The 11,079-nt window shown below is 44.6% G+C and overlaps 1 protein-coding gene across 6 annotated transcripts in view; it reads right to left on the bottom strand.

Moving 5' to 3' along the window:
• Positions 1-11,079, bottom strand: part of ACSL1 (acyl-CoA synthetase long chain family member 1) — a 64,943-nt gene that overhangs the window by 9,765 nt on the left and 44,099 nt on the right. For all 6 annotated transcript variants that reach the window (XM_006026615.3, XM_014521285.2, XM_025207570.1 and 3 more), the window contains 2 exons: positions 5,829-5,901; positions 4,724-4,812 (listed from right to left, as the gene is read on the bottom strand). In XM_006026615.3, the coding sequence (XP_006026677.1) occupies positions 4,724-4,812; positions 5,829-5,901 (162 nt within the window). The remainder of the gene's footprint in view (positions 1-4,723; positions 4,813-5,828; positions 5,902-11,079) is intronic.

Consider the following 11,079-nt stretch of genomic DNA (forward strand, 5'->3'; position numbering starts at 1 on the left):
AACATTTTATTTTAGGTAGTAAGTTTTATTTTTCTCTCCCCTCTTTGCTAATAAGTGCCGTGCTATTTTGATATAGATATCCACTGTTTTATGAGTGATTATTATTATGTTTGTATTGATTTTTTTTTTTACTGTTTTTATATTGTGTGATTACTGTTTTAGGCCTATGAATGTACGTTAGCATAAGTCATGTCAAGTTTCTATCTTGTAATGTCAAGCCTCCATCTTATCCCCATGCCCGGTTGTGTAACCCATGACTCACACCTACCTCTCCTATGTAACTTGGTTCCTGAATGAATGGGGATGAATGAGGCTGTTTGAGAGACAATGGAAGTAGGTCTAAAAATAGCTCCCTCTGAATGACCGAACCATCAACACCAATACCTGGACCAAGGACCCAGCCCTTGCAACCACCCTCAGCATTCAAGAAACAAATGATGAGGCAATCCACCATTGTACCAGGCTGCACATGCTCAGTAAGAACATCTGGAGCCCTCTGGGACAGGACTGACATTGCCTGGACAGGCCCTCCCCATAGGAGATCAGAGGTAGTCTTCCCCATAAAAAAAGGTAGTGAAGACTGACTCTTTGGGACGTCCTCTCCATCTGGAGCAGCACCATGCCACACCACCTATCCACCTAGAGGCCCTGCTGGCAACCCCCCTCTGGACAAGGACCCATTTCCAGCCTGGATAGGTAGCTATCACTCCCCCATCCCCTCTTCAACCAAGGAGTTGGACTCTGCTTCTCTTCCCTACCTGGACTCCAACCCTTCCACTGAGTCTTTCTCCTGCTGCCATTGTGAGTGCTTGTGTGTGTGTGAACCAATAATTTCATGGGGCTGTGTAGTGTGTTGTCTGTTTAATAAAACTGTTATTTGGACCCCTAAGTTGGGTTTTGCTTTACTATGGTTTGGCCCTGCTCCAATCTCTGCTCCTCGCCCCTCTAACTATGTCTCATTTCTCCCTCTCCTGCTTCTGGCTTACTACCATCTCCAACACCTGTCCTGAGCTCCTCTCTGCCTCCAAACCCCCTGTTTCTTTGCCACTGTCTTATCCCCGTTGCCTTTTCCTTTTCCCCTGAGCAACCAGGTTTCTTCCTCAGTTTCTTTCCTGGCTGTCTGCTTCTTGCCACCACTTATCTGCCCCCCCTCCCCAATATTTCAGCTGTCTGCCTTAGTTTCCAGCCCCAACCTACTTTAAGTAAACCCAAGCCTCAGTTCCTCAGCCAGCTTCTCTGTAGTCCACCGACTCTATTCCTGGTTCTGGCAATTTTCACTCCCTACACTTTAACTCTCTCTCTCGCACCTGAACCTTCCCCCAAGTATCCAGGTACCCCAAGCACACACATACACGCTGTACCATCCAAGTTAGGAACTTACCTGTGTGTATGTGTAGGTGGGTTGTATGTGTGTGAACTGGTGAGTGTGTGCATGTATCTGTATATGTATGCTTCTCAAGCAAATCCCGGGACGTCATTCTCCCCCTGTACGTGGCCTTAGTGAGGCCGCAGCTGGAGTACTGTGTCCAGTTTTGGGTTCCACAATTCAAAAAGGATACGGAGAAGCTTGAGAGAGTCCAGAGAAGAGCCACACGCATGATCAGAGGTCAGGGAAGCAGACCCTACGATGACAGGCTGAGAGCCCTGGGGCTCTTTAGCCTGAAAAAGCGCAGGCTCAGGGGTGATCTGATGGCCACCTACAAGTTTATCAGGGGTGACCACCAGCATCTGGGGGAACGTTTGTTCACCAGAGCGCCACAAGGGATGACGAGGTCGAATGGTCACAAACTACTTCAAGATTGTTTCAGGCTGGACATAAGGAAGAATTTCTTTACTGTCCGAGCCCCCAAGGTCTGGAACAGCCTGCCACCGGAGGTGGTTCAAGCGCCTTCATTGAACACCTTCAAGATGAAACTGGATGCTTATCTTGCTGGGATCCTATGACCCCAGCTGACTTCCTGCCCTTTGGGCGGGGGGCTGGACTCGATCTTCTGAGGTCTCTTCCAGCCCTGATGTCTACGAAATCTATGAATCAGGCAAGAAACGACAAAGTTATAGGTAGTTCTGCGATTTCCCACTATAGCCTACGGCCGAAACACCAGTGAAATTCTGAAAGTTTCAGCTGAAACGAGACGAACCAGTGATTCGAAACACCAAAGCAAATCACTGTCCCTCCAAAATGCCAAACCGAAACAAAATGCAATCGTTTCGTACAGCCCTACTGTTCAACATCATTAACAATTTGGATGATGAGAGAGAACATGCTTAGCAAATTTGTGGATGACACCAAATTGGGTGAAGTTGCAGACACTTGAGGGTAGGATTAGGATCCAGAATTACCTAGAGAACAGAACTGGAGAAGTGGTCCAAAAAAATAAATTAAAATTAATTCTATGCACAAATACAGACTGGGGAATGACTGGCTAGGCTGCAACACCGCAGAGAAAGACCTGGGAGGCTACAGTAGGCCATAAACTGAATGAACTAAGTTTGCTCGTGTTGCAAAAACAAAAGCCAACAGCATACTGGGTTGTATTAAAAAGGAGAGTCACTTGCAAAATCAAGAAAAGTGATTCTCCTATTCCTTCCAGCGTTGGCAAGGCCTCACCTGGAATACTGGTGTCTAGAAGAATGGCATCCAAAACAAAAAGGCTGCAAACAGACTGAAAAGCATCCAGCCAATGACAGAAATGTATTAAGAGTCATAAGAAGTATGACTTATGAAGAAGGACCGAGAGAACTTGGGTTTATTCACTCTAAAGAAAAGACTAAGGGGGTTTTGATAACAGGATCTTCAGGTACCTGAAGGGCAATGAGAGAGAAAGGATGGAGATAGCATTTTCTCTGTGATAAGGGACAGGACTAGTAGCCATAGTCCCAAGCTACAGAGGAAGTTTAGGTTGGAGGTTAGGAAGAGCTTTCCAACTATTGTGTCAAGCACTGGAACAAGTTACCTAAGGAAGCCGCAAAAGCTCCATCCCTAGAGAAGTTAAGGGTAGCTTGGACAGACAGTTGGCCAAGATGGTGCTAGGGATCGTTCTGTTTTGAGCAGGTGAGCTGGATTAGATGGCCTCAAGAGGCCCCTTCCAGCACTCTTTTCCTATGACTGAGAAACAACCCAGGAGATGAGAGCTACCACCTAGGTTTAAAAATGAGGAGATATTTGGGTAACTTAGAATGAAGGAAAGGATAGACACAGGAAGGCAAGATAAAGATACAACATCCTTAAGAAGGGAAAACATTTGTAGACAACTGATGAACAATAATTCTCATGAAATTATCTCAAGTGCTATTACACGAGAATTATCTGGAAGAGAGAGAAATTAAAATCAACCTTACCCACCTTCCAATTTAAATGACAGCAAGTAGTATATAAAGGGGAATTATCAGGCTGGACAGAAGTTCCTCCAAGAAATTAGGGACTGGTCTTAATTTTGGTCAATGACCTTAGCAGATAGTAATAGCATACCAAGGAAATCTGTTGACAAACCTAGGAAAGACCATCAGTACAGAAGTACCTGGAGAACTGGTCACAGAAATAGCATGATATTCAGTAGTCTAAGTGCATGAATTCACCTTTTCTTTGCTACAAAACTAAGTCTGTTTGATTTTTTTTTCTATCCCAAAGTAAATTAAACTAACATGTTATGCAGCCCCACACAGAACAAGTTTGTTCCAGGACATATCAAGCAAAATACTTAACAAAAAACAAAACAAAACAAAACAAAACAAAAAATCACTGGAAATATTATTGCCAGTGTTAAGAACTCATCCAGAATACAGTCTACATTTCTAGTTGCCATGTTTAAAGTAGCTCCTCTTAAACATGTACAAAGAAAGACTACTAGAATTAGAGGAAATGGTTTTTAACATGGCATAACACAAAACTTTTCTAAAAGATTAAAAGTGAGATTATTCATGGTCTGTTTTAAAAAAAGTCATGGTTCTCAACCTTTTTAAATCTTGAGGCACTCCTCAGGAAGTACCAGCTCTTAATTTTTCACTCTGAGTGCAGAAAAACAGAACAGTTCTATTGCAGAGACCTCAGAAAACATACAGCATGTCAGAATGTTTAACACTGGATTCTTATTTGGATTGCTGGGTTTCTTGTGAAGTGTGTCTGTACATAGGCTAACATTGCATAGCACCCTGGGACACCCTTGAAAAGATCTTAAGGCACCCTGGTTCAGAATCACTGTTAGGGGGTCAAGAATTATTTCAGGCAAAAGGACAATGTTGACTTAAAAACAAAAAAACTAGTCCTAAGGAGCCATGAATTTAGACCAGAAATAAGAACACACAGAACGGTCTTTCAAGTTGCTCTCCCTGGCTATTCCCAATTTGTTCCAAGAAGGAGCTTAATGCAGTTTTAGATGTTATATTACTGCAAACAACTGCAAGGGAATAGACTAACTGACCCAGGTCCATGGTCAACCTAGCAGATTTCTTCCCATTTATATTAGATAGAAATGCAACCACTTGAGTAACTGGAGTACTCCCTCCTGTTTAAAGTATAAAAGTAGGTTTACTCTGGTGTCTTGCTTTTGTATCATTAATCTAGGCTGAACATGAGACAGAAACTTGGTGATTCCTGCTAGAATGCTATTCTCTTTAGGGAGTTTTTTTTTTTGTAAGAAGATGGACTATTACTTATTTACTATACCAATGCTAAAATATTTTTAGATAGTTTTGTATTGGAATGACATTTTTAGGTATTACTCACCTCACCTTCTCCTTTGGCAGCAAAGTAATTCATTTCTTCTACATCAACAAGCTTTACAATATTGCAAGGCATTGGTGTCCCAACATGACCTATTAATTCAATAGTTAACAGTACTTATGTTCAGATCATTTACCAAGCCATTTTAGCAGCACTCTAATCTGTAGACATAACCAGAGACTGATAATCCTTTGGATAACTTTCTGCATTACAACACTTAACTACAGTAGCTAGTCAGTTCCCTTTATGCTGAAGCATATGGAAGTCCAGAAAGATCTTTAGGATACCTGGGAAGCTTGAAGTTATGAATGGAACCCTGCACCTGATCCATCACTACACTGATATTTCTAGCCTGTAGCAGCTTGTCTAGTACATTTTAAACACCAGAGTCTTCAGCATATTCACTTGTAAAATTGCAGCTTCTGGAAATTTCTATTTATAAGCCTAGTAGTATCATGCTAAGCACATAACTTTCCACCCCACTTTCATCTACTGCGTGTCAACATTGCAAAACTTAACAACAAAAAAGGTCAAATGCTTTGGTGCTGAAATAGCCAAAGCAGGGGTTGGCAATATACAGCCCACAGGCTGGATCTAACTCATGGAACTACTGGATCTGGCTTATGAAGCTGGAAAATGTTGCCTCTGCTGGTGCTAGGAGCTGGGCAACTCGAAGCTATGCCTGCACTGTGACCAGGAACTGAGGGGCCAAGGAGAAGTGATGGCAGTGGAATAGGTGCAGTTTTCAGGTGCCCAGCCACAGTGCAGCTCTCCACCTGAAAGCTGTGCTCAAATCCTACCAGGGAGCCCAGAGCTGGGAAGAGACATGGCAGCCCTAGCACAGCTCCTATCTTCCTAGCCCCAGCAGCAGTGCAGACTTAACTTTCCTAACTAAAGTTTTTTAATCTAGCTTTAAGACTGGGCCTTTACATGGTCTCAGAGTCAAAATAGTGTTTCCAACTGGGACCTCTTCAACTTTTTATTCAGGTGCAATGGAAAGAAATGGAGTACTCCAGGACAGCTCTAAGGTATGCTAAACTATATTAGTAGCTTTCACAGGTCCAAAATTTAACAGAAATCAGTTCACTCAAGACAAGAGATGCCATACCAGCTGTCCAGTCTCCAGGTACTGTCAGGGAGCATCCAGCTGTGCATTCTGTCTGTCCATAGCCTTCATAGAACTATTAGATTGAAATAGAAATAGCTTATTTATTTCATTTCTATTGCCACTTTAAAGGTTGATTCACTTGGTCTTGGTTCAAACTGCTGGTCTTAGTCCACTTGAGTCAGAGTTTCAACTAAGTTGGGGATGGGGGGGAAAGAAGGGGAAGATGCTGCCCTTTTACCAGACAGCCATTAAATTTTTAGTTCACTATTCCATATTTATTCAACTTGGTCATTGTACAACATTATGCATTTGTACAGAGCTATTTAAAAAAAATGCAGGTATATTACACTTAGCTGGGTAGGAAGCAGCTACTTAAAAATAAAGACAAAACAAAAACCCAACACATACACAGTCACTTGACTTTAAGTACAAAGGAAGCAAAAACAAGGTGCAGGGTAATTTAGGGCCCCTTCAGGACAAACTAGGGCAACTGGTAACAGATAAGATGGCCAAAGCAGCGCTTCCAAATGATTTCTTTGCATCCGTATTCTTGGACACAAATACAAATATGCAATCCATTGGAACCTTAGGTAAGCCCAGTATAGATACCAACCCATTAACTGTTTGTGCTGACATAGTAAAGGAGCACCTGGAGGGGTTGAATATATTAAGTTAACAGGTCTTGATTATAGTCATCCTTGGATACTCAGGGAATTAGCTAGTGTCATAGCAGAGCTGCTGGCACAACTGTTTGAGCACTTGTGGTGCTCAGGACAGGTCCCAGAGGATTGGAAAAGGGCCAATGTGGCTCCTATTTTCAAGAAGGGGAGGAAGGAGGAACCGGGTAACTATAGGCTGATTAGTCGCACCTCTATCCTTGGCAAGATCTTTGAGAAAATTCTTATGGATCACATTTGTAGGAGACCAGCACATAAAATGATGCCAAGAGGCAATCAGCATGGGTTCATAGCAGGCAGATCCTGCCCGACTAACTTGGTCTCATTTTATGACCAGGTCACAAAATGCTTGGATGAAGGAAGAGAGATAAATGTGATTTACTTAGATTTCTTAGGCGGCTTTCGACAGTGTCACACCCAGTTCTTATAAATAAACTAAACAGTTGTGATGTAGATTATTACACAGTCCGGTGGGTAGAAAATTGGCTTAGGGGATGCACCCAAAGAGTGGTGGTGGATGGCTTGGTTTCTACCTGGAGTAACGTGGGCAGCGGAGTCCCCCAAGGCTCTGTCCTGGGACCGGTACTATTCAATATCTTCATTAGTGACTTGGATGAGGGAGTAGAAAGCACCCTGTCCAAGTTTACTGATGACACCAAACTATGGGGAGAAGTACACAAACCAGATGGCAGGGAGAGAATCCAAGTTGATTTGGACAGGCTGGGGAAATGGACCGAACAGAATAGGATGCAGTTTAACAAGGACAAGTGTCATGTGTTGCACCTGGGGAGGAAGAATCACCACTCCTACAGCCTGGGAGGGATCATTTTAAGTAGCACAACTATGGAAAGGGATCTCGGAGTCGTAGTTGACTCCAAAATGAACATGAGTCACCAGTGTGATGAGGTATTAAGTAAAGCTAACTGCACCCTTTCTTGCATAAGTAGGGCATCGCAAACAGGTCTAGGGAGGTGATACTTCCCCTCTATGCAGCACTGGTCAGGCTGCAGCTGGACTACTGCATCCAGTTTTGGGCACCGCACTTCAGAAGGGATGTGGGTGGCCTGGAGAGGGTTCAGAGGAGGGCCACTTGTCTGGTTAAAGGCCTACAGAAAAAACCCTATGTGGACCAATTGGGAGACCTGAACCTCTTCAGCCTTCACAAGAGGAGGCTGAGAGATGATCTCATGGCCACTTACAAATTCATCAGAGGGGACAACAAGAAATAGGGGATACAATGTTTACCCAGGTGCCTGTTGGGGTAACTAGAAACAATGGCCACAAACTGGAAGAGAGCAAGTTTAGATTAGACATCAGGAAAAAATTCTTTACGGTGAGGGTCGCTAAAATATAGAATAGGCTTCCAAGGGAGGTAGGTGGTGCTGTCCCCTTCCTTGGAAGTGTTTAAAAGGAGATGGGACAAACACCTGGCTGGGGTCATTTGACCCCAGCATTCTTTCCTGCCCAGGGCACAGGGCGGGGGGGGTTGGACTCAATGATCTAATAGGTCCCTTCCAACCCTAACAACTATGAATTATGAAACTATGACTGGGGCTCTTCATTCTTTTCTTTCACTTAAAGGGAATGAGGGAGATGGGGACTGAATCCTGGCTCTACCAGGTCTATAGTTTAGGTACAAAAATAGTCTTATTATTTCATAGACATTAGGGCTGGAAGGGACCTCGGAAGATCAAGTCCAGTCCCCTGCCCAAAGGAAAGGAAGTCAGCTGGGGTCATAGGATCCCAGCAAGATAAGCATCCAGTTTCATCTTGAAGGTGTTCAACGAAGGCGCTTGAACCACCTCCGGTGGCAGGCTGTTCCAGACCTTGGGGGCTCGGACAGTAAAGAAGTTCTTCCTTATGTCCAGCCTGAAACGATCTTGAAGTAGTTTGTGACCATTCGACCTCGTCATCCCTTGGGGTGCTCTGGTGAACAAACGTTCCCCCAGATGCTGGTGGTCACCCTTGATAAACTTGTAGGTGGCCATCAGATCACCCCTGAGCCTGCGCTTTTTCAGGCTAAAGAGCCCCAGGGCTCTCAGCCTGTCATCGTAGGGTCTGCTTCCCTGACCTCTGATCATGCGCGTGGCTCTTCTCTGGACTCTCTCAAGCTTCTCCACATCCTTTTTGAATTGTGGAGCCCAAAACTGGACACAGTACTCCAGCTGCGGCCTCACTAAGGCCGCGTACAGGAGGAGAATGACGTCCCAGGATTTGCTTGAGAAGCATCTATGGATGCAAGCCAGCGTTTTGGTCGCTTTACAAGCCGCCGCATCGCATTGCAGGCTCATGTTCATCTGGTGGTCAATGATGACCCCTAAGTCTCTTTCTTCCATAGTGCTAGCCAACATAGCACTGCTGAGCCTATAAGGATGCTGCGGGTTTTTCCCCCCCCGCCCCAAGGGGGAGGGCCTTGCATTTATCGGCGTTGAAAGTAGAAGTACGGTGTTTCATTTTTCTGGTTACCACTTCAGCACAGTGCTGCAGGACTGGTGTTGCAACCTATGGCCTGTAGGACAGCTCCAGCCTGCAAAGGGATTGAGCAAGCCAGCAAAATGTCCAACCTGGTCTGCATTTTAAATGAGGGCATGCCAAAGCCCCAGCGGGAGGGCCTTGCATTTATCGGCGTTGAAAGTAGAAGTACGGTGTTTCATTTTTCTGGTTACCACTTCAGCACAGTGCTGCAGGACTGGTGTTGCAACCTATGGCCTGTAGGACAGCTCCAGCCTGCAAAGGGATTGAGCAAGCCAGCAAAATGTCCAACCTGGTCTGCATTTTAAATGAGGGCATGCCAAAGCCCCAGCCATATGTTGTTAATGGTGCAATCACCTCCCATTCTACGCAGCTGCTACAGCCCAGGTAGAAGGCTGCTCTTCTTGATGCAGCCTCTACACACTGTAGCTAGAGCAGGTGCAAATGAAAAATCCTTCTTGCATTGCACTAAAAGATCTGTCTGCTCACTCTGAAGGTCTGCTGCATGCTAGAAGCCTGCACCCAAGACAGTCTGTAACAAGACTCATTTGACCCTGACTCCCATGCTGCTCATCATTAGTGCCCACACAGAAATTGCTAGGGGTGACCTCAAGCAGATTATAAAAGGGACTGTATAGCTCTGGGTGCAATGGTGAGGGAAACAGGATCCAGGTGGTAATCTCGTTGTCGTTCTAGGAAAAGGTGTTTGACTGGAAGAGGCATCCTGGATATCAACATGTGGCTGCATAGATAGATGTCACCAGCAGGGCTTTGGCTTCTTGAAATACAACCCCATCTTTTCCCAGTCAGGACTACTGGGAAAAGATGGGGTCTACCTGGCAAAGAAGGAAAGTGTCTTCTCACACAGGCTTGCTAAATGAGTGATGGCAGATAGTGGAATGACCTTTTATTTAGCTGTGAAATAAGACAGGGGTAACTTTGATGAATAAGCAGTTGCAGACCAAACAGCAGCAGCACCGCCAGGATGTGGTGAGGACAGCAGATGGCAATGGTTTTCCTCCTGAACAGCCACATATATACTTTGACGGTGCTGCGACATGTTAACTACAGCCCATCACTATGAGCCTGCCCAGGTTCTACAATTCCTCAACAGTAAAGCAGGCGGAAGATGATGTTGTTAGAATCTCAATGGCTGCAAAGGTGGCTGAAGGCTGCAGCAAAACAAGATCAAGGTCCAGTTCTGTCAAGAGCCATGTGGAAGCTAATGTGCAGCAGCTTCTCCACAACAAAAAGTAGGTCACACACAGGCATCTTCCATGCCAGCCCATATTATACAATTGTGTGCGCGCACACATGTATGCATGTTTTGAGGTACAAAACAGAAGAGGGAGGTAGGCCTGTTGAAAGCCTCTGGGTGAAAAAAAAAAAAAAAAAAAATTAAGTTAGAAGGGAGAGCAGCAGAGGGGATGTCAGAGTGGGCATCTGCTACAGGCCACCAAGCCAGGAGGAAAAGGTAGATGAGGCCTTCTTTAAAAGAAACTAGTAGAAGTTCCCAAAAAAAAATCCTGCAAAAATGAGTTCTTATGGGGGACTTGAATTATCATGATATATCTGAAGATCAGGTTAAATAGACACTTGGCTGGAATGGTTTAGTCAAGGATTATCCTGCCTCAAGCAGAGGGTAGACTAGATGTGGTCCCTTTCTAGTGAAGGTGTGCACATTCTATAAAACTGTGCTTGGAAAAAAAATAAATAAATCAGAGGGTACTTACAGAAAAAACACACAAAACAGCACTTTAACCTTGGCATGCCCCCATGCCAGTGCAACACATGCCCAGAAGAGACACTGCATCAGTCTGACTCAGCTCACCCAATGTCTGTATAAAATCACACATTTCAGAAGGCTTTTTGGCATTTACCCAATAGCTGACTGAATCAGCTATTAGATGTGGAACCCCCTTCCCCACCTCACCCAAAAAAACAAACCAGTGCTTTACCAGAAGAGGAATTGTGTTAGTTCGACCTGGTTTCCCAGTGCCTGTATACGTTGCTTACTTCAATGGGGCTTTTTGGTACTTTTAACTGTCAGCCAAAAGCACAGTTCTAAACCTAGTTACCCAATATAGTCAGTCTAGCAGGAA

This window comes from Alligator sinensis, unplaced genomic scaffold, assembly GCF_000455745.1.
Source record: "Alligator sinensis unplaced genomic scaffold, ASM45574v1 scaffold354_1, whole genome shotgun sequence".
Classification (NCBI taxonomy): domain Eukaryota; kingdom Metazoa; phylum Chordata; order Crocodylia; family Alligatoridae; genus Alligator; species Alligator sinensis.